The 26,643-nt window shown below is 46.1% G+C and overlaps 1 protein-coding gene and 1 long non-coding RNA gene across 2 annotated transcripts; one reads left to right on the top strand and one right to left on the bottom strand.

Annotated features, from left to right (window-relative positions):
- The first annotated feature begins 1,285 nt into the window (after positions 1 to 1,285).
- Positions 1,286 to 25,810, top strand: SLC22A4 (solute carrier family 22 member 4). The gene is made up of 10 exons (XM_053990841.1): positions 1,286 to 1,692; positions 7,759 to 7,862; positions 9,500 to 9,654; positions 13,224 to 13,395; positions 15,297 to 15,423; positions 17,357 to 17,457; positions 18,444 to 18,658; positions 19,324 to 19,506; positions 21,929 to 22,064; positions 23,292 to 25,810. The coding sequence occupies exons 1-10, from the start codon at positions 1,300 to 1,302 to the stop codon at positions 23,365 to 23,367; spliced, it is 1,662 nt and encodes a 553-aa protein (XP_053846816.1). The 5' UTR covers positions 1,286 to 1,299; the 3' UTR covers positions 23,368 to 25,810.
- On the bottom strand, positions 18,577 to 21,909 carry LOC128814716 (uncharacterized). Its single transcript, XR_008439462.1, has 3 exons — positions 20,658 to 21,909; positions 19,503 to 20,553; positions 18,577 to 18,652 (listed from the first exon to the last, which is right to left on the bottom strand). It is a non-coding gene; the product is annotated as an uncharacterized LOC128814716 (long non-coding RNA).
- Positions 25,811 to 26,643: the final 833 nt, after the last annotated feature.

The following is a 26,643-nucleotide window of genomic DNA, read 5'->3' as shown; positions in this document are numbered from 1 at the left end:
TTGCCCACATCCACAGCAGCAGCAGATCGCTGCCTGGCCAGATAAATGTTGCTACATGCTTCTCCTCCCCAGGCACCGCCGAGCCATCGCTTGCATTCCGTGCTTCCTTCCCACAGTCCCCCGTCGCCCTCTGTGATCTCTGCTGGAGCGCTGCTTTCCAGCCTGCCCTCGCACATCGCCGGCACGGGCATCCTCGTCTGGGCACGCCCTGCTCACACCTCCAGGGAGCCGCACTGTCCGAGCAGAGCACTGTGCTTGTTTTAGACACCAGCGAGTTTCTGAGTGCTCCCTGAGTTATTTCAGAAGATGACAGCGTTGTTCTGATTTCTGAAATGGCTTTGACAGCTATCCACGTATGCGACTGCGGGCAAAGCCAGAGTCACGTGTGGAGCAGGAATAGTAAATGGATAGGAGATGGGAATATGAAAAGCTCGTCTCTCGAGGCCAGAGCTGCTACAGGCTCCTTGAGCAGCCACTGCTGACCTTGTCTGTTGCCGAGAGTAAACGCTGCTGGGAAAAAGCACTGGGCTGCATTAGGAACGGGATTTCAGGGGCTGTGAGAACGTTTGATTCCTAAAGCAGTGTCTGGTCCTTGTTTTCCTCTGTGCCAGTGTGTAGGAGGGCTCCCATTATTGGCGTCGCTACCTTTCCTGGGATGAGCCAGGGAGAGAGACCCCGGCGGCCCCGCAGCTCCCAGCTGATGGCTCGCTGGTCCGGTTCCCTGTCCATTAGCTGTTCTCGTGATGACCGGCTGTGCTCCGCTCCCGCGGGGATGGTGCGACGCTGTGCCTCCATCTTGCAGCAGCAATAGAGGGGATAGCCTGTTTTGGGTCCCCGAAGGGAGGCATTCAGGGCTCGGGGAAGGCTGGGGACGGCGGAACCGTCGCCGCCCTCCCACCAGGCGCTGATCACGCACCGGCAGCTGCTGTCTCACACCGAGACAGCCGCCCGGTCCCGCCGTGCCGATAACAGCACCGCCCGCTCCGCTCCGGCTGCGGCTGCCCAGGGAAATAAATGGAAAAAAACCGGACACGCCTCCTAAGGAAAGCTCCGGAGCCGGCGGCGGAGCAGAAGCGGTGCCCGGGGGAAGGCTCCGGGGATGCCGCGGGGAGGCGGGATCGGCAGAGCCCGGGGCTGGCGGGGCTGGCCGAGCCGCCCCGGTCCCCCCCGGGCGGCAGCGCCGGGCCGGGCCGCACCGCCCCGCGGGGGCCGGGCCGGGCCGGGCCGGGGCGGAGCCGCCCGCGCCGCCTCCGCGGAGCGCGCGGCTCCGGGGGAGACCCGCGGAGCTCCGCGCTCGTCATGCGCGACTACGACGCGGCCACCGCCTTCCTGGGCGAGTGGGGCCGCTTCCAGCGCCTCGTCTTCTTTCTGCTCAGCGCCAGCATCATTCCCAATGGCTTCAACGGGATGTCGGTCGTGTTCCTGGCCGGCACGCCCGAGCACCGGTGCGTCGTGCCCCGCGGGGCCAACCTGAGCGGCGAGTGGCGCAACGCCAGCATCCCGCTGGAGCTGCGCGGCGGGCAGGAGGTGCCGAGCCGCTGCCGCCGCTACCGCCTGGCCGCGCTCGCCAACTTCTCGGCGCTGGGGCTGCGACCCGGCTCCGACGTGGAGCTGGAGGCGCTGGAGCAGGAGCCGTGCCTGGACGGCTGGGAGTACAGCCGCGATGTCTATCGCTCCACCATCGTCACCGAGGTGCGCGGCCGCGGTGACACCCCTGCCCCGGGCCGTGCTGGGGCCGAGGCCTGTCATTCTGCCTGGGGGAGGGCGAACACGGAGCAGGAACCATCGGGTGAAGTGCCTGCGGGAAGGGGTCCCGGTGGGCACGATGCTGCGAGGAGCGGGGGGGATGCGAGAGGTAAAGGTTGACGAAGGAGCTGCGCTACCTCGCCCTTCCAGCTGTGTTTGCCGGCTGGTTTTACTCTGAAACAGGTTTGTGTGGAGGGGGAGGCAGAGGCTGAAAATTGAAGCCCGGTAGTTTCCTCCTGCCGCACGCTGACCATTCCGGTATATTTTCTATGTGATGGAATCGCTCGTCCTCAGTGCAGCGTTGAATGAGGACATGGATACGTTCAGATAAGCACGCACCCAGCCTGCCGGGGCTAGAGCAGAGTGGGCTCCCGCTGGCCCCGCGCCCTGGAATGCCAGTGCCTTCCGTGGCCGCCAGCGCTGGGATTGGTGAGAGGCAGGTGCCGTGGTCACTCTGCGGGAGCCTGACCTGGCTGCAGCCCGGCTGTCCGCTCGGTGTGTAAGGCTCTGCAGTGGCATCACCTGTACAGAGTGTCATGGGGGAACATCAGCGGTGCCGGGCAATGTAAGCGCTTGTTTGGGTCTTCTGGCCGTGCCGTGGTGTGGTGGCAGAGCCGCGCTGTTCCGTAACGCTGGCACGGAGTGTGGAGCTCCGTTAGAGAAGGAAAATGATTCCTCTGAAGCTGCAGGAGTGCTGTTGCTGATCTTTGTTGTGTAAAGGGTTTCAGGGAATAACAGGCTCACCCGCATGCCAGGCAGTGGCAGCTGGCAGGCTCCGCGGTCCTTCAGCCCAGAGTGCCCAAGCAGCCCAGGGCCACCCTCCTCATGCACTGATGGCTCACCCTCGGGGAGCGTGAGAGGGAATGGGTGGGGAACCCTCCTCACGAGTCCTGTGACTCAGCAGCAACATCTGCCACCAAAAAAACATCGAAGGATGGCACAGCCACAAAGGTTTTGATGCTGAGGCAAGGAGTCTGTGCCCTGAGGACACAGCAGGAGGGTCTGTGCTAAAGGTGTGCAGACATAGGCTCAGCCACGTGCCAGGCAGGCAGGATGAGGGCAGGAGGTGTCAGCCTCCTGTCACCTGCTCAAAGGGAGCAGGCACATGTGACACTTGCCATTTGTGCTGGCAGTCGTACTCAGTCGTTGGACATCCCTCACAATATCAGGTCAAGGCAGGGGTTCATGGGAAGCTTGTCCTGCTCCTGGCCATGGGCGAAATGAGGCAGCAGCTGCCTGGCTGCTGCCCACATGCCCAGCTGGCACAGCTGCTGCCCACATAACCCACAGGCTGGCACGGCTGCATGGCAGGTGCCTGATGGCCACCACTGGCATAGACAATGCCACTCTCACTGCCAGAGGGAGGTCAGTTTATCCTGGTGTGTCTATGAACTTGTTATCTCTGTTTTAGAGTCAGTGCGTGCTCTGGGAGAAGCAGTAAATGAAGCAAAAAGAGGAGAAATGTGGTTCTTCTTAATGGACAGTAAATAATTTATGTTGGAAGATGCCAAACAAGAGCAATCTGTGCAGTATTTGGATGGAACATAGCTGTGGGGTTTGCCATGGGGCATGCCAGAGAGGCAATAGCACATTCAGAGATGGAAACCAAGTGCCAGGTTGCCATCTGTAAGCCAGATGGAAAAGAAAGACACTTGTTTTGTTTCAAAATTGTCATGGACATTTGGAAAAAATGGAATATGGTTTCAAAACAAGGAAATCAGGCACTGATTAAATGCTGGAAAGAGGCAGTTTAGACAAATTTGAGATGCTTATTTTTGTACCCAACATTTTTCTCTGTATTAGCGAAGACAAGCCAGGACATGCCATCAGAAAAGCTCAGTGAAGAAACAGCTTCAGAACTCAATTGAAGAACAGAACTTGATGGTACAGGATTAAGTGCTGGAGACTTCGTTTGATTCGTTGAGTTGCATTTAATCCAGTTATTAGCGTTGCTTGAAGGGAAGTGGGAGATGCCAGCTCAGCACCTGTGTTACTTGGTCTGTGAGGACATGCTAAGTAAACCCTGGGAGCAGAGAATCCCAGACTGAGTCATTTTCGTGGTGTTAAAATGGAGATGATGGGGAAAGGTGAATATGTCCACAGGTGATCTTTGGGCCAGGATGATGTAAGAAAGGGGCTGTAAGAGTAATGGGGAGCAAGTGGAAATGTGAGTCATTGTGGGATCAAGAGTGATCCTTTTGCTGAGAGGAATGGGCTGCAGGGTTTCCTTTTCCTATTGGCAGGCTCCTGGGGTCTGTTACATTAGTATTCTTTTTTTTTTTACTTCCAGATAATGATGTTCAGATCAAACATTAATTAGAGTCTCAAGGACAAGCACCAATTTTGCCCTTCAGAGTGGGCATTAGGATCCAGTTAGTTCCCTTGAGCCAGGCTGTCACCCATCACTGCTCCCTGGGGACACACTGAGCTGCTCTCCACTGATGGGGCCTGGCATGTACCCCAGACACCACTTTGAGGTTCCTGCAAAGGGCAGAGTGAATGCCAGAGGTTCTACTGGGGCTACTGGTCTGTCACCTGTGTCATCCTGCTCAGTCCCTGTCCCAGCCCTGGCCCTAATGTTAGTGAAGGCAAAAACTAGAAGCTTTTGGGACTGGCAGAGACAAGAGACTGGATAGGAATTGCTGTGGTTTGAAGGCATCTGAAGGTCTTTTCTATTCTGTTACGGCTTTTTTCCATCAGTGGAGAGCAGCGCTGCCCAGCCCTGGAAGCCCCCCCTGTGCTCGGGCATGGAGGTGCTTGTGCATTGTCACTTGTGCAGTGAGCAGAGCTGGTCTCATTGCTGGACCTGGTACCCAGGGAGCAGGATGGGGCCATCTGTGAATAATTAACACTTCTTGAGTTATTCATCGTCAGCTTTACTCTTGGAAGCAAGTTCAGATTTTCCCTGATTTGCAGCCCCACCCATTTACACAAGGTTCCACTAGTGGAACTCCTCTGATGTGAATGGGCTGTACTGGGGGGGGTAATTAGTGATTTCTGATTGGCAGGGGGGGCACTTTGGGCAGTCAAGGCACCTTCTCCAGCAATTTCAGTTTTTCAGAAAGCTCGTCCATCTGTAGTGTTCCTACCAGCAGCACCTAGCAGAATTGGCTCTTCCAGTAGCTGGGAGCTTGTGAGAAAGGGTTGTGGGGATTTGATGGGAATAAAGTGGTTTGATTACAGCATTCTTGAGCAGCTCCTATTCCTAGCATTCAGAGGCCTTGCCTGGAATCTTACATGAACTTTGCTCCCCAGTTTGCTTTGCTAGGGACGTTACAGAATTACTTATTTTCTGGTTAATGTATAATTAGCCCAGTAGAGACATTTTGGAAGTTCTAGCTGTAGGCAGTTTTGCTGTGGCTGGACTGTAGCTCCTGTAGCCATGGTGTGCTTGGTGCTGTCTGTGATGGATGCAGCCTCTGAGGAAGGGGTCAAACAAGCTACATTTCACTTTTCCCTATACACTGAAGCACTGCTGAAACCTTACCGTGCTGATATGTGGCTGACCACTGTGCATGAGCCTCAGTCAGAGTGAGTGCCTGTGGGGATGGGAAGCTGGAATTTGGGAAATGAGGTGTAGCTGTAGGGTAGGGCTGTATTGCTCAGGGACCATGTGATATTAGAGCTAAAATAGGTGGATTGTTCACTCAGCAGCCCCAGGTATACTTAAAATCAGATGGATTCCATGTGTTTGTGTGTTTTCTGGTCAAATGCAGTGAGTTCTGTAAGCAGTAACCCCTCTTTGGACACCAGCTGCTGTGTGCTGTTTACACATCCCCCCAAATCTGAAAGACCTGACAGTGAATTTTTGCTGGGTATGCAGTATGTCATGGGAAAAAGTGGAGCAAACACCTGGATAGGAGGCATTTGGCACCAAAGAGGTAATGCAATTTCATGGGCAAGTTATTATTTAGCTGGGTTTATTTTACAGCCAAAGTGCCTTTGGCACCATGGAGACATTTTGAAAACACTGATCCTTAACCTCGAGCAACTCAAGTCTGAAGGTCCAGGTGCTGTGCTGGTGGCCCCAGACCGAGGTGCTCAGTACCCAGATAATTAACAGTAGTTTGTATGAGCTGCAGATTCTGCCATGCTGTCAGTCAACAGCTTTCCCTGAGTGGGGCAAGGAAGCTGCAGCTGGATGTGGTGAAAGACCTCTACAGTGTACTTTGAATGCCATGTTTTATGTAGCTGAATTTTGCTTTGTTTTAAATGCTGGACTTGTTTTCTACTGACTTTCTTTACAGAAATCTGTTTTCTCTCACAGATGAAGCAGATCCCTGCATCTATTTATCACAGCTAGCATCCTTCAGTTCACCAGAGCCCCACTGACCCACATGCTAACCTCCACCTTCTCAAAACACTGTAGATAAGTGCAGGTGTGTGCCCAGACAGGCCCACACTTTACCACCTTTCCCTACCCAGCAGGAACAAGAAAATACCTTACAGAAAATTCTGCCACAGGGTTCTTTTTGTTCTTAATCAGATTTAAGTCTTGGAGGTACATTTTAGTCCGCAATCTCTTTGTTCCTGCATTGAAGGCATGTGTGTTCCTCAGGAAGAGGCATGGGCCGTGTATTTAACCTCAGCTTCTTTTTCTGTCATGTAGCTGGTGTTACTTTGCAGGCTGGGCAAAGGGCAGAGGTACTTGACTCCCCTCTGCTGGCAGCGTACTTCTGTCTGAAAATAGGCATTAATTGCATCTCTTTCCTAAATTATAGTCCAAAGCAAACTGCATCAAACCACACCACCTTCCCCCTTGTTTTGGGGTTTGCCTGCCTGTTCTGCAGCAGCTGTGAAGCTCATCCACCAATCCACCTGTGGTTTGTTTTTGGCACGGCTTGTGGTGCCATCAGGCAGTGCCTGGGTGTCTCTGTAACACAAGAGTTGCTCCTGGTTGCCTGCAGCTGAGTGAGGAGCCTGAGCAGCTCTGGTGGCAGGTTTCTGCTCCATCACCAAGCCTTTGCCTGTGCTTGGCCCATCCATTCTCCGAGCAAAGGGTGCAGGTGATGGCCCCGCTCTCTGATAGCCTGGCTAATTATTACAATTATGCCATACTTTAATCTGTGATCTAACTAGCTTACCATTGTGGTAGAATTATCTGATCTGAGAGTGACATGTTTGAAGCCTCTCCCTAAGTACTCTTGGCAGGCATGCCATAACCAGGAGATTAGTCACCAGGAAGGGAGCAAGCCTTGGCAGAGACATGCTTAGCTGTAACTTCAGTGGACAGAGGCTCATGATGCAGTTTTTATTTTTTTTAAACCTTGTCTGAGGTTATGAGTAGTTTTAGGTGGAAGTTTCCACATTGGCTCCTGTCCTAAGTCTGCAGCCACAGCCAGCTGCAGTCATGAGGCTGTGAGTGATGGGTGGCAAGTCAGTGGTGCAGGTTGTGGGGTGGAACAGAATTTGGTAACACGCCAGTGAAAGAAAAGAGATTTCATTTTGTGCATCTTCTTACGTATGTTTTGTCAGCCCCAGAAGTTACAGAGCTGCAGCAGGTTTTGTGCTGGCAGAGGTAAACTGGGAGCTATCCTTAGCTGGAATGGTTCTTTACCCTTCTCTATTGCTCTGTTTCACTGGTGGAAGCATCTTGGACCATGGAGAGCCAGGTGCAGGGGTCTGGTGGGTACATGATGGGAGGATTGTACTGGAAACAGGTCCAGGACAGCCCCTGAGCTGTGCACATGGGCTCCCATCAGATTTGGTGTTGCTGGCTGCTTATCCCCTTCAGAGGCAATGGGGCTGTGTCAGACAGCTGCTGGTGTTTTGGCCTCATGGAGTTGCCTGGGGAGGCAGTCACTTTCCCTTCTTTTTCTTGTGCTTTAAGCAGGGTGTTCCAACAGTGACCTTGACCAAGAAAACAGTGCCAGTGGCGGGTGGAAGTGTGGATATGGGGAAACAGAATTCCATTGCATGGAAATGTCTGTGTCTCCAACCAGCAGCCCCTGTGCTGGACGAGGCTCAGCACAGCATTGGGGCTGTGTCTGAGTACAGGACTTTCTCTTGCAGTGGAACCTGGTGTGTGAGGACGACTGGAAAACCCCACTGACCAGCTCCCTCTTCTTTGTGGGGGTCCTCATCGGCTCCTTCATCTCGGGGCAGCTCTCAGACAGGTAATGCCATGGGCAGAGCACGGCAGACCTGGGGCATTTGTTTCAAGAGATTGTAAGGCATTTGTTTCACATAAAAGGAGTGAAATGTCCAGTACTTTGAGTCCTGATCAAAATTAGGTAACTGGTCTGGCTTCTTCAAAAATCCCATCCTGGTCTACCCCAGGTGAAGGATTTCTCTCTCTTGTGCACTTCAGAGCCCAGGGACTGATGTCCACAAGGAGCCCATGTGGCTGCTCTGTAGATTGATGCAGTGGGTTTCCCTTCACAACCCACTTCCCATTTGTTTCTTTATCCAGACATTTTAGTAAGTTAAAAGACACTAGGTTTTGATGCACATTAACTGATAATCCCTTGTTAGAGCTGCAAGATAGAAACTTGCCCTTTGAATGGAATCTCTGCATAGGAGAGATGGTTTGGTGAAAACAGAGTAAGGACATATGAGAGGAAGGAAAAAAAGATAACCTGAAAATGATAGCAATTGTCATAGCATCTCACTAGATAAAAATGTAAACTAGTCATTACAGGCATTTGATAATTGTCTCAGCAGTGCTGAGGTTTTGGCCTTACAAGTTGAATGCAGAATATACATTCCCTGTGCAAATCTCTGCTGCATACAGCCCTCAGCCCTGCATCCATGTGGTGGGATCTCTGATCCTGCTCTGACTGCTGTCTGGGAATGAGGATGTCATAAGGTAGCAGTGTTCTCTGGGTGCTTAGTGGAGGGGTTTCAAAACTCATTGGGAGTCTTAATCCCAAAGCCTCCAGCATTAAATTCCATGTGATCTGAATTTAATCGCCTGACTCCTGCCCCAGTGCAGAAGTCAGTTGGTGTTACTGTTTGAAAGGGAGATGAGATAATCACTAAATCCCAGTGGTGCCATTTCCCAGTGGGAGCATTTGAGGAAGTGTGTGTGCCCTGGTGGCAGCACAGCCACTGAGAGCCTGGCTCATGCCTTCCCACATGAGCTTCCTTGGATTATTTGGGGCTTTTGTCAGTAAAGGGTTATGATCTGAGCCTGTCCCGAAGCAATTTCCCCCTGCCTGCTACAGAAGCTTTCCAAGTGAAGGGTTGCTGCAGGCAGCAGGTGATGCAGCCCATGCAGCATCTGTGCCCACAGGTGTGAAAACCTGTACTGAGCTTGTCCTGCCTCTCCAGGACAACATGCCACAAAATCCTAATGCAGAGAAACAGGTGAGAGAAAGGGGGCAGGCAGTATGTCTGGTAACTCAGACCAAAACCAGTTGACAAAGCTATTTAGCACACTAAAAGCATAATGGTGTTGCAAAGTATAGATGCCAGTAGCCTGAAATCCATAATTTCCTCACTTTCAGGTGTGTGGCTTGCAGTCTGCATGTGTCTCCCTATTGTACTGTTGCCTAGTCTTCTTAATCTCTGTCTAGTGGCTTTCTGAAGTTTCTGCTCATAGCTTTTCTTCTCTGTTTGTCTTATGGGCCTTGGAAATATTAATATTTTTTAGTTCATATGAAAATAGTAAAATTCTTCAAGATGAACAGAATTTCAGGTTGTGCTAAGATGCATAACTTGAGATTGGATATTTGTTCTCCCTTGTGCCCTCTTACATAGCCCCCACTATAAATACATGCTGTTTCAGTAATAATCTTTTTCTTTACCAAAGGTTTGGCAGGAAGAATATCCTTTTTTTGACAATGGCTGTGCAGACTGGCTTCAGCTTCCTACAGATCTTTTCCACCAGCTGGGAGATGTTCACAGTGCTCTTTCTCATTGTGGGGATGGGACAGATATCTAACTACGTGGTGGCCTTCATTTTGGGTATGAATATATTTGCATTATATTAAATGTTTGCTTAATGTACTGTTACTTTTTTTTCCCCTCTGAACCTGAATCATTTAATTAGACAGTGGTAAATCTGCACTGGTAATTCCTACTTTAAGTCTGTATGATTTTTTTTTTTTTTTTTTTTTTTTTTTGCTCTGTGATTCTTCAAGCCTATACTTTTTGTAGGTTTAGAGAAAAAGAAGAGAGCAGGAAGAGTCTAAATAAACATCCATTTCATTCCTCTTTGGAGAAGACATTCAAGGCAGCGTTCAGGGTTTAGCAGCAGATCTGAGATACAGAAGGCATTTGGGTTCATCCCTGCCTCCCTCTGCACCCTTTGCAGAGAGGTCAGTGCATACCTGAGTGCAGAGTGGAGCAAACCAGCAATTTCCAGGCACAATGAGTGTCAGGGGGACCAGAGCAGAGGAGCTGGCTGAGTGCCAAAGCCCCATTAGCCATAAAGACATTGCTCTCAGTGTTGAGATCAGTGATAATGTCCTAAGTTTTGGAAGATAAGGTTTGCTTTCTTGTCTATGGGGAGTGTAGGAAGAATGACCCAGCAGTTGCATGGACCCCATGGGGAAAGGAGACCCCACAGAGGCTCCCACTGGACACGGGGGTTTCAGGAAAGGCAACTGCATGGGCAAATTATGGGGATGAGTGATGCAGGTCTCAGGGGGGAAGCTGGGATTTCTGTCTTTAACATCTGTACAAATACATATTTATGGCCATCTATAAACCCCTGGTGTCAACATTAGAATTTGTAGATCGTAATGGGAGCTAGATTAAAATTGTACATTACTAGTTAATGCTGGTCTTTCCTACCCGAGGAGGTTTAACATGAGGGGAAAAATAGTTCAGAAGAGCACCATATGAAGTCAGTGCTATGAAGAGGATGCAGCATTGTGTCCCCAAGCAGCCACGAGTCACTGCTGCCTGTGGCACAGGGAGGATTAAGGGCAGGCTGTCAGCAGGGAGATCCCTTGTTGCCATCACCACTGTAACTGTTCCTGCCATTGCTGTCACAATTGCCACTGCTCCCACTGTCCTGGTAGTTTAATTCTGTGGAGCTGATGGAGCAGGAGCAAATGCCTGCCATGGGAAGGCTGGGGGGTACAGCACTGGGTAAAGCTGAAAATCTGTGTGGAAACACATGGGTGCTGTGTAGCACAGAGGTGCAGGTTCTGATCAGGCAGGAATTTAGCTGCCAGCTCCCCTGGGAATGTGGGGCACAGCTGGATGTGGATTGGGATGCTGTCTCGGTGCTCAGCAGAAGCAAAGCTGGAAGGGAGGGCCAGGAACACCCCACTGGGCAAATGATCCTTCTGTTGAGAGAGGAGACTGGGTTTCCCCCGGTTTCACTAGCCTTGTTTAATGGGTTAGCTGTTGTTTGCTGGCCCCATTGTGCTGTCTTTTCTGCCATCCTCTCCTCTGTAAAGTTGCCACAGCAGCGATGGCTCCCAGGGAGCAGAGAGGCAGATTCCTGGGGCACTTGTCAGCAGTGCTGGCCATTCCCCAGCAGCCTTGAGGCTGGTTCTGAGGGCAGGGTTAGTCTGAACTGACTTAGACCTTAGCTTCCCCATTTAAGTGAGCCATCAGCTGACTGTCATGGGCAAGGAGGGAGGTACTTACAGAGGGTGGTCCTTCCCACCCTACACTCCACAGCATTTCCCCATAGGCACTGTGACTTCTGCCTGTGGCAAGGCAAACCCAGGAGCTTCCAGGAAGCTGCACATGATAGAGGTGCTCAATAGGAGAATATACCTATAAAAAGAAAAGTAACTCCTTAAGAAAACCCATCCTGATTACAGGATGTGCTGGAGATGCTCCCCTTGTTTCATCCAAGAGCAGGCAGGGCTGACCTGTGCTTGGGAGGGGAGCAGTGACACCAGCACCTCTAAAGGCCCTGATGACCCTGGCTGTGCTGCAGCCCTGGCACCCTCCATCCCCAAGTACAGTGAGTTTTTTTCCAAGTTCAGCACAGATTTCTCTTGTCACTCAAACTCTCAACATCCAAACCTCTGTTGCCTCCCCATGTGTAGCTCAGACCCTGTTTCAATATCCTTAGCCACCCAGGCTCATGCTGCCCTTTGCACTATTGCCCACCTTCATGGAAATAGTTGCCCCTGAGCTGTTGGTGAACTTCTGTAGTCAATGTTAGGGTTTTTTCAGCCACATGCTGTGAAATTTCTCTCTTAGCTTTAGGTCTCAGTTGTTCTCTGTGCTCAAAACTGTTGTGTTCAGGTTCGGGGATTGTAAAACACTACAGAGGTTTGTGAAGGCATGGTGATATTGTCCAAGAACTGTTACTCCATGGCTACGAGAATGAAGGAAGAGGAAAGGCAGGAGAGACGTCATCTCATACTGTCTTTGAATTGCCACAAATTATAATGTAACATTTAACAGGCTTAAACCAGTGTTTCAAGTATCAGACCTCTCTCAAGAAAGCCCCTCTAAACAAGAGCAAGTCAAGAGGAAGATGGTAACATGTATCTCCACACACTCATTTTAGCCCAGCAAATTCTTATTTTCACGTTTTTTTACTGTGACTTTATTAAGTTACTCTAGGTTTCTGAAATGAGAATTCATGTAACTATCAAAGAGGAGGGTTTTCCAGTCTTGGGTATTTTTTTCCATCTTCTCTGCAATAATAAATGTTGGAGTTCTTGCCATGATACACAACCCAAGTACACTCTCCACACTTTGTGGCCCTCAGTTCGCTCAGTGTCGTTTGTGTTTTAATTGAGACCAGATCAAACCGTGGCACTTATGGCCCTTGCAGTGCTGCTAACATGAAGGAGAGCTCTGCAGACCAGGGGCTGAGAGCTCAGGGAAAAGTGAGGTGGACCTTAGGGCTTCACTGGATTCTATTAAGCAGTGTCTGGGTGTTTTATTGTGAAAGAATTTAGGTGCTGTGGAAGGCTTAGAACTGTCTCAGTTTTCATTACTCAATATTAGGTTGCTGCATGGTGCAATGGCTGTAGGATGCTTTCCCTGACTGCTGCCTGGCTACTGGAACAATAACATTACTAGAGGATGGCATCTTCCCTGGTTCTGTCCTTCAGCCCCTGATGTGCTGATCCAACATTCCAACCTTTCTTCTGTTCCCAAAAATAGGTGGGAAATTTGTTTCCACCTCACCTTACTGTAAATTCACATCCTTCCATCCCATGCCAGTCTGCTGTGCTCAGACCTTTGCTCTTTCAGAAGTGCCCAGCAGTGAATTGCATCTTAAATCCGGATGGGTTAAGTGGGGGAGCAGGATGTGTCCAAGGGGAGCATGTGAGGAAGGCTCCTGGAAGTCTGCCAGCCATCCCCCATGCCTGTCCTTATCTGTGTCTGCCAATGCATTAATCAAAGCAAACAGAAGTAGCTTCTTTATCTGAAGGTTCCCAATACTCCCAGCAGCTTTTCTGTACAGGCCTGTCTGTACTGTGCTGCTCTTTTCTAAGATTGTTTAGCTTTTTTTTTTTTGTTTGTTTGTTTGTAAATGCAATAAAGTATTTATCATGCTTGAAAACAAAGAGTTAAAATGCTAATCCAACCTCCCTTGTTTTAAACAGGCACAGAAATTCTTGGCAAATCAGTTCGTATTCTATTCTCTACATTAGGAGTTTGCATATTTTTTGCAATTGGCTACATGTTGCTGCCACTGTTTGCTTACTTCATCAGAGACTGGCGGATGCTGCTGCTGGCGCTCACTGTCCCGGGGCTGTTCTGCATCCCGCTCTGGTGGTGAGTCCATGCCGAGGCCACGCTTCCCACCTCTCCTCCCGCCTGATGCTCTTGGTGCTGGGTAATGGCAGAGGGTCAGGGAGGAGGGGCTCTCTTCTATTCACCACGTGAGAAGGCTTTGTCTTGAGGGGGCACTTTTTGTTTGGGGTTTTTCTTGCCAATTTTAAGTCGAGTAACTACCTAGAGAGCCTCGTTGGTGCTGTGTACTTGAAGCCCTGATCTTTATAGCTGGACAGAAGCACTGAAGAAGGGCAGATAGCCCTAGCTGGTTGCTGCCTTGGGCATCTGCTGTTTTCTGAAGGGACAGGTGTTTGAAAATAGGAAAGGAAAAGCAAGGTGTCACCCACACTCTTAAATTAAGAATAATTCACAAGAGGAAGAGTTCTTTCATATTATTCAGGGAACTCCTTTTTGCTACCTTGAAAAAGTTACATCTCTAAGTGAGCAATTAGCATCTTTATAACAGTTGAGTGATTTAGACACACTCTTCTATAGCCTAAAACACCTCCTGCATGTCCCAGTCTTGTTAGAAGTATCTGCTGATGGTTTGTTGGTGAGTTGGGTTTTTTTTTAGCCTGTCTTCAAACCAAACCTTTAAAATGGTTATCAGCTCCACCTCTGCTGTCACTGGATTTTAAAGACAGTCTGAATCTGTTTAAGGGTCAGTTTGCTTATTCCACTTGAAGTGTTTCAAATTCCTTCATCACAGCAGCATTTCCCTCTGCACCAAGCAGCTGTTCTCTGGGGAGGATGGTTCTGGGTGGGAGCCTCTCAGAACGGCACTGTGAGGCACAGGAAATTTGTCCCCAATGCATGGCTTCAGAGTTCAGCTTTGAAATCTATGGGCTGGGAATTGCCAGGCCTTTTAAAAGCTTACATTTAAAAATGCCAAAAACTTCCTCTGAGACACTTTGTCTGGGGCCTGTATGGGGGTAGGTGGGGGTCAAGGTGCCCTGGCAAAGCTCTGCCAAGGCAGGTTGGTGTTAGCTGGCATTTTGGCATGTGGACCCACTGCTTCCACGGGCCATGTGACTTGCACATCCCTCTGCTCTGTACAGTTCTTGCTCTTCATCATTTCCCTTCCAAATTCTCCAGAAGGTTCCCTGCATTATTTCTACAGCCTCAAGATCCTCAGCTTTCCCAGTAAGAAGAGCAGTGGAGGCAGCTCATCTTACAGAAAGTCCCATTAGTGATTAATGATCAGATATAAATCATCTGATGTTTGTAATTATTGACCTGGCTTTGAGTCAGTCTTTAGGGCTCATCAGAAAAGGAGTGCTGACCTGCTTTTTTCCAAAGAGAGGAAGAAGTGCTGCTGGCTAAAGGAGCAAGATAGCATCTGTTAAGACCAAACGATTTAGTTAAGGAAAGTTGAAGTTTTCTGTGCTGTGTTTGGTGTTAATTCATTCAACATGTGCCTGTAATTGATTAGAAAATGTCATCAACTCTGCATGGGGACACTGCCCCTGCCCTCTGCCTGGGAGAATCTGCCTCAGAGCTGTGGTGACATGGTGAGGTTTGTATATAAGATTCCTATGACACAGAACCTGTAAATACACGCTGTGCATATTTAAAGCATTTCCACATTGAGTGCAGCTTCCTAAGAATATTTTTGATTCACACTGGCTAAGCCACCCCCATCCTTTCTGTCTATCTGGTGACATCTGGTGGACATTAATTATTCCTTAAAAAACAACCACTAAGGACAAAGCATCTACTTTAGCGTGACAATAGGTCCCATATATTTGAATTGCATTGCCCACATGCTTCTGTGCTGGGCTGTCTCCTGCTGCAAACAATCTGTGAGATCTGAGTGTAACTCCTAGGCACAATAAATATGTTATTTATAACTTGTTACTTTTGGGAAAACATTGAATCATTTATTCTGAAACTTATTATAGGATCATTCCTGAGTCTCCTCGGTGGCTGATCTCCCAGGGAAGATATAAGGAGGCAGAAGCTATTATCCAAAAGGCTGCAAAAATGAATGGCATTCCAGCCCCAGCTGTGCTTTTCGATACTGCAGAGGTATGTTCCATACATCCTGGTACTTTACCTCGCTGGCACTTCCCCGTTTGGCCGGTTGACTTGTTGGGAAATGCCAGCAAAGAGCTGGTTTGCACCAGCAGCTCTTGGGCTGGCAGTGACTGTTGGCCTGCGGTAAGTGCTGGGTTAGCAAGATCAAAGTGAGAACCCAGAGGGAGGTTTTATTTGTTTGCTTTTCACAGTGTAATTCTCTTCCTCAGCAATGTTTATTGTGATTTTCAAAGCAAGGGTGACCCAGATTGCTTCATCCTTTGGGCGCTGCAAAGACCCAAGGAGAATGTGTTTGTGCCCATTTCAGTTTGGTGCATTTTTAGCAGTTTGCAGTTTAGCAAGAGCCCTTTGCAGGGGGGCTGTGTGGGGGCCCTGAATCAGCACCCACATGAGCTGGGTCTGCGTGGAGCCTGAGGGACTCCTCAGGTTGCCCAAACCAGCCAAAGCACCTGAGTGCTACAAGGGGACTTGAAAACCATGATGTGAATGAAGACAGTGAAGAACATCAACCTCTTCTTCAAAATTGTGGTTTTTCTGTATTTCATATCTACTGGTTAAAAGAAGAAAGTCTAGTGCAAACTTGGCAGCCCAGCAAGCCAGGGAGCAGCACAGCCACTGTGGGACGGCTGGTTCCTGTGCTCATCTCCCCCTCTACTGGCTCTGCCCTCACTGGAGCTCCTCACAGAGGCACGTTTTTGTTGTGCAAAGACTCCTCCAGCCCTGTGTCAGCAACGACTGCCTGTCTGTCGGCTGGATCTTCCTCTACTGCCTTATACTGCCACCTGCTTTTTGTGTCTCCTGAGAGAGCAGAAAGCAAAGCACCACGTGCTCCTCTGCAGTGTCTGCAGGACAAGGATGCTGCGAGTGACCCCTCCCCGGGCAGGATCTGTGACTTGACTGTCACACTTATATTTTGGCTGAAGATCTCTTTCCCAAGTGGAAGTTTTAGTGTGAATTGAAGTGTGTGTTCCAATTATGGGAAGCTCATTCTACACCAGCCATGGAAAACCACTTCCCTTACTTCACGGCCAGGCCTCAGATGTCTTTCAAACAGGGGATGACTTTTTTGGATTGCAGCATTTTATCATTCCTGCATATTTTCTTAAACCAAGGAGGCACTCGCCTGCTTCGTGGAAATTTTGTGTGCCAAAGTGTCTGTACAAAAAAACCTGAGAAAGATGTCTGCAAGCTAAGTCTATGTTGAAAATATTTTTCAAACATTAATAGAAAACCATCATCCTTGAAAACCATCATCTATTCCTAGGAAAGGGCAGCTCCTGGGTAGTCCTGTAGGGAGAGGTAGGATGACTTGTTCTTTGGGCCTGGGGGAAGCCTGGCCACGAGTTCTGGCTTTGCCTTAGCAAGGGCAAAGTGTGCAGGCAGAAAGGCACTCTAATGCAACTCAGAAGATTCCTGCTTCAAGCCTCAAACTCGACCCTCCATCTCCAATCTGAGGTGATGGATGCTCCTAAGATGTGCCCTGGCCTCACCAACCTTTCTCATCTGTTCCTCTCCCTGTCAGGGTTCTGGCAGGCACCAAAACTGGCTGATTTCCTATATTCACTTCACAAACCTTATGAAGGTTTAAGAGAGTTGAATGGACAGAAAAATGCCTCTGGAACTGAGGTTACTTCTGGAAGTACTGTGTGAGATCCTCAAGGAAACCTTAACTCGTCTGTCTGGTCAGCTGACACTCCTTTCTAATTAGTCTTCGTGGTGCAGTGGAAGCTCCCATGAGTACAGCTGGGTGCAAAGACAAGCTCCTCCTAAGGACTGTGCTCCCTGGTGCAGAAGTGGCCCTTGGGCTGACCACTTTTCCCCTGATAGTCATAACTTCGTAACTGCCTGCACTCTGGGTAGCAGAGGTTGTTATGCTCTTAGGTGTGTGGGAATTTTTTTGGTTTTGTTTTCCTTTTTCCTTCAGATGCAGGATTCGAAGCCTCAGCAGCAGCAGAAGGCTATCCTTCTGGACCTATTTCGAACCCGAAACATTGCAACTATTACTATTATGTCATTACTTTTGTGGTAAGGAAATGTGTATTCCTAAAGTACCCAGGCAATAGAACAGTTTCTGATTTGAGGGCACATGCCACAGGTTTAGATAATAAGTCTGAGCCTCGGAGCCCAGCTCCAGTGGTCCTTGGCTGGTACATGGCCCTCAGTGTCCTCACACCCACACTGCATTAATGCACAAGAATATGGAGACAGTAGCCTTGACTCAGATGTAAAACAGTTAGAAAACTATATGTAACAACTTCTGTATTTTTAAGTGTGTTTAAGTAAATTGCCTTTTTTTTTTTTTTTTTTAATGCTCCCCATCTCTGTAATCTCTATTTGAAGAGAAATGTTCTTCTTGAAGCAAAGGCAGCAACTCAGTAACATAACAAGAGCCAGACTCATGGCCAGCATTTTTGTTCTGTTCTGTACTGTGCCCATCTCAGTGAGATCCTGGTCCCTGCCTGGGCAGCCACGAGAAATGAGGACCCAATAATGCCATATAGAAAAACCAGAACTCTTTTCTGTCCATATTCACTCCAGCAGAAAGGAATTGGGTAGCACATTTGGTAAGGCATTCCTGAGATCTGAAACCTGAACATCCAGCTCTCTGTGAAGATTAAATAACATATAATGCAACTGCTGAGGGTGGGAGATCTTGACACTAGCTACAAGTAGGAATGTAGTTGGCTTGGGAAGCTTGCAAGAGTTTCATTGTGTTGTTGAGTCCATTGTAGTGATAAGACTTTGTGAACAACTTCCACAAAGCTTTTTACTTGGTGTAGTGTATGCAGGAAGGACATAGAAATCTGAGGTGTCTTCAAGCTGCTGTGGATATGATCACTGAATGGGATGACAGAATTAGAAAGAGGGGGTTGCCACTGAGACTTTTTTAAGCCACAGTGCCTGTGGCAGTGCTTTGCGATATCCTATTTTTGTAACGACATCTGAGGCAACACTGGAGGCGTTCAGAGACTGCTGTTTCGGAAATAATTTGTTTTTATTGCTTTTCTCAGGTTTTTCACATCAGTTGGTTACTTTGGCCTGTCCCTCAGCACTCCAGACTGGCATGGAAATGCCTATGTCAACTGTTTCCTCTCAGCTGTTATTGAAGTTCCAGCGTATGTGATCGCCTGGCTTCTCCTCCGCTCCCTCCCACGGCGCTACTCCATATCTGGCACCTTGTTTTTAGGGGGAAGTGTTGTCCTCTTCATTCAGCTGGTTCCTGCAGGTACAAAATTAAATATGTGACTTAAGTATATGAAACATTCAAAATACGTTATGGTACTGTATAACAGTTCTGCAAAATTACTGGAAACCAGGATCAAATTTAGAATTTGAGGTCGAGTTTATGCTGATCCCTTGCAGCCTTAGGTTGTTTTTTTTTTGCATTTGTACATGCTGAGTCACACTCGACTCTCATTTATTGTATCAAATTACTGAGCTTTATATAGTTCAGGGGGAACCAACTTCTAAAATGAAAGCCAAAAGTGTACTGTGATTTATCTGGTTGTGCTTCCAGGCTACAAAAACCTGCATCCGGATTTCACTGTGTGTATATCTCCACAGGATTTTGTGAAAAAGGGGTGGGTTCAAGCTTGTAGTTTATTGCTGTGTAATCCAGAGTTTTGTTAAATTTCAGTAATGCTGTTTTATTTGAAGACAACCAAAATCTGAAAAATACAAAATAATCTGAGCGTCTACATTATGCTTAGTGGAGAGTTTGGAGTCATCTAGGGATGGGATTAATACTTTGTATAATTAAAAAATCCCAAAGTGCCAAACTCATGACCTTTTGGAAAAAAACAGCAATACAGTTTTTTGGATGTAGAAGTAATACAGGTAATAAGCACAAGGTGTTGTTTATTCACCTTGATTTTATTTTTTCTCCTCCAGAACTCAATGTCCTCTCTGTTGGACTGGTGATGCTTGGGAAGTTTGGCATCACAGCTGCGTTTTCAATGCTTTATGTCTACAACGTGGAGCTGTACCCAACGCTAGTGCGGAACATGGCAGTGGGAGCGACTTCCACGGCCTCCAGGCTGGGCAGCATCATTGCTCCTTACTTTGTTTACCTGGGTGAGATCTCGTTCTTCGTGCCTTGCACCACACACCTGCCCAGAGAAGTTGTCTGAGTTTCTGCAGTGCAGGCTCGCCTTTAAGCCCCTTCACTTTGTTGTCTTTTCAGTTCCTTCTCTCAGCTTGGGTGTGCGTTAACTGTCACATATGGTAGAAATTAAGTGGAGCTCCCTGGGCTTCACAGAAGGATCAGGCACTTCATTCCTTTAGGGAACCATTCAGATATCCCTGAAGTGGGTTAGAGCTGGCCCAATACAATGATGATGTTTATAAACTGTGCAAGCAGAGTGGCTGAAATAATAATCAGATCTCGGGATGCCAGTTAGTTTCCCAGGACAGTGTGACAAGAAGTGGTCTTGCAAGTAAGGAAATGTAGAGGTAGGAAATTCATTGCATCGTACTGTCCCTGGGCATCCTGAGATGGATATGTTGCAGGTGGGATTCCAAACATTCCCAGGATTTGTGGTCTCTAAAGTAATAAATGGAAAACATACAGGTTAAGTGGCACGAAAGTGTGTTTACTTGAAGTGGTTTTTTTTTTTTTAATTTCTTTTTGTTTTAGTTTCTAAGCCAGTCATCTCAGCATTCATTCATTTGCTTTTTCTTATTGCTTCTTATTGCTCAATACTTCTGTAAGCAGTATTATTAATTTCCTCATAGGCTTTTCTTGACACTCAATGCCATCACATTCTGAGTGCTGTGCATATATTAACTGACAAATATTTTTTGGTTTGATTTGGTTTTTTGTTTAATACATAAAATACATGTTCCTCATGTTGCAGACAGGAAAGAGTGATAGAGGTTAGGGGACTAAGGGTGAAAGTATCTGTGAATACCTACTGTTCAGTCTGGGGTGCTCAATCTCCTCTTTCCTTCATTCACACATGATTTATTTCCTTCTGCCATCACTGGACCTATGTCAACTCTCTCTGCCCCTAATGAGTGTTGTTTCCTGCTGAGATCTTTCATACAACATGAGCTCGACTTTGCTGGCTTTGACAAAACATTGCTGGTGTACTGCTGAGGGGTTAGTGCTGATTCTCCATGCTAGGAAAGTGGAGAAGAGCTGACTATCTGTAACTAATCAGTGTTGACTCACCTCTGCATTCCAGTATAACTAGAACACATTGTACCAAAAACTATGAAAATACCTTGTCTGAGGTATTTGCAAATGTGAAGTAAAAGGGTAAGCAGGACTGTGACTCTCCTTAAGGTCTTCAGTCTCCATTGCAGCACTAAGAGAGAAATGTAGACAAAATAATATTTTTACTGATTGTTTTTTGTGGGTTTGTGGGTTTTTTTTCTCCCAGATATCCACGGGCTCAGTCTTTAAAAAATCTTGTTCCAGACATCAAAATAGTTTCTAAAACTTTAAGAGGTTTGACGAGAAACTTGTCAGCTGCTGCTATTTGCTACAGCTAAATTAGGACCTTGCAGTTCATCCAGCTCAAAAACACAGAGGAGATCAGATCACAAACTTCGGCTCTGTGAGACATACCCAGAGGTCCTCTCTTTAATCTGAGTTTGTTCCATATGCTATAAAGCATATTGCTCTATCCCAGCTATAAAATAAAACTGTCAAGTCCAATTTGGTACTTTCTCTATCTTCAATACTTTCACTCCTAGCTAATCCCTTTTCCGAAAGACCTTTTCATTGCTGTGCTGTTGTGACTTGAGGATCTTGCATCCTGCCTAAAGAGTTGTGTGCCAGCTTGAGGCTGCTGGCAGAGGCTGCTGCCTTCAAGTCCAAAATAATTTTCTGAGTAGACTAAGGCCAGAGCCTCATGTGTGTCTCGGGAAGCCTGATGCTCTCTCCCTTTGCAGTAAGGAAGGCTTTAAAGCATTTCCCTACCAATGAGCTGTTAGTCTGTAACTAACCTGTTCAGCTGATTTAGTCTCTTCTCTTTTGCATCAGCCCAGTAGGATCCATGATCTCAGGCAGTGATTAGTGCTTCACTGCTTACAAGCAATTTTATTCCCTCATATTGTATTATTTAACAGAGGATTTGGTTCTTGATGACAGTGTAGTAGTAAAGGCTACAGCAGAGATACTGCCTTGCAAAGATGTTGATTATCCCAGCTGAAAATATAAAAAAAACCACAAACAAACAAAAAACCCCAAACAAACAAAAAAAAAATTACCCAAACTTTTAGCTGCTACACAAATGTGGGGGTTGGCATGAAATTATGGTAGGTTGTGGCCATCCAAGAGCACATGTTGAAGCTTTAAAAATTGAAAAGTCCCTTTGCTGGCAGGTAATAGATGTAATTCAGCTTTGGATTCACCTTTGATATTGATGAATCTGTCAGCTAATTATTCCAATTAATTCTGCATTACAGCAATGTCTGGAATATAAACTTTACAAGTGAGTTTGATAATTGTGGACATTAAGTACTGTTGGAATGTTCTGTGTTCTGCCAGGTGCCTATGACAGATTCCTACCATATATCCTGATGGGAAGCCTGACTGTGCTGATTGGGATCCTGACCCTGTTTCTCCCAGAGAGCTACGGCAATCCGCTGCCCGAGAGCTTTGAGCAGATGCTGAAGGTGAAATGGTAAGGCAGCTTTCATTCATCCCACTGAGTTTAGAACACAGTTCCTTTTCACAATCAGGAAACGTGTTTCTTCAGGTCCACTGCAAAACTTCAAAGCTCTCAAAGTGCCCTTCAGATTGTTTTCTTTCAGGTTGTTAATTTGACAGACAATACAATTTCTCCAGAATGTCTAAACCTGAGAGTTGATGTGTGCTGGCAAAGCAAAGCTGACTTTCACAGCACCTCGAGGCTGTTGCTTCAGATGTCCAGACATTTTCCATCCTATTATATCATTTACTCTTCTAAACTCTTTATTTAAACTATTCCTTTAAATTATTTATTTAGTAGGATTATATTATTATTTATTATATTATTTATTTAGTAGGATTATATTATTATTTATTATATTATTTATTTAGTAGGATTATATTATATTATGAGACCCTTCATTCTTCCACTGTAAGTTCTTTAGGTACTATTCTAAATTAAATGCAGGATTTCAACATTCTAGCCTCTTCTTGGGCAGCCAGCGACAGGCCAGGACAGCTTTTCCTCTGGTTTATGTGATTTACCTGTAAGCAATGACAGTTCTCTTGTCCCAACAACATTGCTATTTAGGGTACCCCGAGCAAACATTTCTGTTCAAATCTATGCACATCCACTACAGTATGAGAAAAATTCTTAGAGCAGCAGAGGGAAACTGAATTAACCAAAGAGCAGCTGCATAGCCACCATTCAGCTCAGTGAGAACTGGTATTGGAACAGAATTTGCTCCTGTAAGCAATAATAGCTTGAAGAAGCTAGAATTCCCTGCATCTAATTCCTGGTCAGTATAAGGAGGTGTCATTATGCTTTCAGAATAAGAACAATTCCTAGGCCAGGTTCCTGGAGAAAGGACATGTTGCTCTTTATCACAATTAGGGACTTCTTACACGTCTCACACGTGGCTTTTCTGCTTTGCAGTTGACAAACTATAGCTAGAAATCTTAGACTCAAACCAGATTCCCCTCGGAGGTTTCTTGGATCAACAGCCTGAAGTAACTGAATTATAATTGCTGAATGATGTTCAATTTCCAAGCTGTTTGCTGCACTGCTGCTGCCATCCAGCAAGGCACACTGTAGAGAATGTTATATTTCATCTCATGTTTTTTTTAGCAGTGTAACATGGCTATTGTAGTGGTGCTTGTAGGAGAGGGAAGTGTCTGATGACACCTTGGAAAATGTTCTCAGTCTTTTACTTGCTTTCAGTTTCAGAAATGAGCAACAAACCACTGGCATTAGGAGTTCCAAGGAGAGTCCTAAAAATCTGATAACACCTTTGTGAAGAAAGACACATCTCTCAGAGGGGCTGAAAGAAGAACAAAATCATCTCAAAATGCATTTGCTGCCAGAGGAAAATGAACAAAAGCCAACAGCTACTGCACCATAGTTGTTACCCCTGTGCTGCTGTCCCCAAATTATGCAGTATAGTGACCAGATGCTGTCTGCTCCTGTAGGACTGTTAGTCTGTCATTGTGTCCTGTTCCCTGGCCTTTGTCAGCAGACACAGTCCCTGTTGAGAAACGGGGGCCTGTCTGTGCTGAGCACAAGTCAAGGAGTAAGCTGGAAGTGAGCCTTAGAAATAATACAGCAGTGACTCCAGGCAGTCAGGTACTCGATAAAAGCTGCTGAAAGGGGAAAAAAAAATAGCAAACCTAATGCTGGTGTTTTTTCTCACTTTGTGTGTTGACTGGAGGAAGGGGAGCTGGGTGTCTGCCTTTCAAAACCTGAAAGAAAGATCCTGGCCTCCTTTGAAATCTGTGACCAAAGCCCATAGACTAAGTGGAGTCAAAATTCATTTGTAGCAGAGCAGACACAGACTTCCTTGTAAGGACATGGGTTTTAAACATACCATCAGAGTGGCTTTAGATGTCACTTGCTTTTCCCAGGACCTGGGATCCCTCTGTTCCTGTAAAAGCTGCTGTTCTTTCATAAAGCCTGAGCCCACCCAAAACCCTCAGCTTTGTGAATCTTCAGTGTCTTTGGGGAAAATCTTGAGCACTGAGTAAGGACTAGAATTTGCTGACTTTCTGGTGGGTCACACCCACTTTCAACAGAAAAGTCAGCTGTAGCAAGTCCGTGATCCTGTCCCAACGTGCCATGCTTTATAGCTTTCAGGTTTTTCATGGTATATGGGCATAAGCAGTTTTTTAGCTCTCTTGGGGTGTTGTTTTTTCTTTTTCCCAAAGTATTTAATTTCTCCTTTGAATATATACCACTTTGTTCTGCACCTTCAGAGAACCCTCACTGCAGTTTCGAAAGCTTTCACAAAACCTTTGTAGAATTTACAAACTTAAAGGCAATTTGATGCTCACAAAAATCTGATTTTCTGTACTGGAGATGTTAACCTGCAGCTATAAAAAATTCAAAATTACTAATTTGGGACCACAGGGGGTTTTATTTAAAAAAAAACCCAAACACCAACAAAACCAGTGTTTTGTTTTTCAAATCCTACAGATTATGTATGGGGTTTTTTTTTTTGGTTTGGTTTTTGTTTGTTTTTTTTTTTTTTTTTGGGTTTTTTTTTTGTTTGTTTGTTTTGTTTTTTGTTTTTTTTTTTTTTGAGTTCAGCAAAACTAGATTGGATGAAGATAAATGTAGAACTCGGAGTTGTGCTACTACTGTTTTATGAACACTACATTGTCTGAAGAGTGTAATTCCTCTTATTTTTGTATTTATTGGCTGTATGTGTACTTCTTGGTCACTTAAAGTCTATCAGACCTGGTAGACCTGATTTTTATCCTCTATAAATAACAATTAGCCCTGATTCACCTTCTATAAGGGCTAACAAAAGCACAGTGTCTCATCTCTAATGCCTGAGTTCAGGGCGGATTGTCTTGTGCTGGCTCTTGGCACAAGAATGAACTCCCTGAAGTTCAAGCACAAATATTAAGCTTTATAACAAATGCAAGGAACTTGTGCAATTAACTCAAGCTGCTTTTGGGAGTTGAAATACTATTTTTAATTTCCTGCAGTTATGCTTTTGCCATAAATGTAACATGGCATAAGGGAACCTGTGACTCCTGATCTTCTTATCCCTTCTCAGTCAATTTCTCTAATAACAGCAGTATTTAATCTTGCTTTTACTTTTACAGAGTTAATCTAAAGAAGTACTGTTTAGATGTAAGTAAATTTCTCAAGAAAGCCTTTTTATCAGCATAGGACAGGTTTGAGGACTTGAGTTAAATATAGGTGGCCATATTTTTATGAAGATTGTTGTTTTGAGACTTATTTTATGTGATTGTAGGCTTGGGTGTTTCTAAAAGGTAAATATTTTTGTACTCTTGAACCTTTCAGTATCTTAAAACCTGTTTTTCTTTTTTTAAATAAGAAAAAGTACAGTGTTTTTTAAAATACCATGTTTTAACCAGTCTCATTTTTCTTACTTAAACCATTTATCTCAAGCTAGCATCACATTTTAGTATTTTTTGCAGCAGATTTAATAATCTTTCAGGGGAGTGGAATGTCCTTATTAAAATTATGTGATGTTGTTATAAGGCCTTATGGAGTCTGAGCATAGTGGAAATGAGAGAAGCCCCACCTGGATTGTTCTCACTGACCCTGTGCCTCATCTGTAACCTCTGTCACCTTTACTGGGGTCTCTCTGTTCAACCTTGGATCCTCAGCTGACTTGCTGGATCTGCTCATAATTATATGAAGCTGTAGTAATTATCAGTTATTGCCCTCTGTTTTCATTGCAATAAAAATGTGCACTGACATTGTTTCAACCTGCTTCCTGTGTGGATTCTATTTGAAGAGCAGGTCTCCGAACATAAACACTCGGTGCCAAGAATTTTAAATTAGTAAATAATAAAATATATTTAGTGTGGATTGGGCATGAAAAAAAAATCCTGAAATAAGCTCTTTCACCAATTAAGTTCTTCCAGACATGAAGATTATGATGGTGTGGTACAGTTTTTCTGCCTTTCAGGTGCAAATCCCTGGAAGCTGACCCTGGCCAGGGTTAGGATTATTTTGTGATTTAACTCCTATTATGTCATTCATTTTTCACCTTTGAGATTTTTCACAGCTGTGTGACTCCAGCCTGGGATAAAAGATAATTTTAAATGCAAGTGTTCAAAAAATGCTGTAAAAGGTACACTATTTTTTTTTGTCAGTTAGAGGTTGGAAAAAAATAGCCATAAAAAGCCACTTGGAAGTGTGAATTAGCCTTATGAAGAGCAGGACCAAATTTCTGCAGTGATACAATTCAGCTTTTGAACTGACTTCTGTGGGACTTTGTGAACTTCCTGCCAGTATCACTAGGTACTGAGCTGGGATTTTGGGCCTAGCATTAGAATATTATTTATTAAATTTATTATTTGTCAAGCATGTAGTATGCATTGCCTGAGAAAATAGTACCAGGGTCAGGAAAGGCTTTTTACAGCTTTAGCTGAGCCTGCTGAAGGGACAACGGCAGCTGTGGGAAGGTGCTACAGAGTGCCATGAGGAACCCTTTAACTCCTGAACTTGCAGCAACTGCCCTGCTTTGATGAGCAGAACGATCCATGAGGACTCCTGGCTCACACATGGTACTGACCCCAAAGAAGGTGTTACCGAA

The sequence above is a fragment of the Vidua macroura genome, chromosome 15 (genome assembly GCF_024509145.1).
Source record: "Vidua macroura isolate BioBank_ID:100142 chromosome 15, ASM2450914v1, whole genome shotgun sequence".
Classification (NCBI taxonomy): Eukaryota; Metazoa; Chordata; class Aves; order Passeriformes; family Viduidae; genus Vidua; species Vidua macroura.
This window is presented reverse-complemented; position numbering and strand designations above follow the sequence as displayed.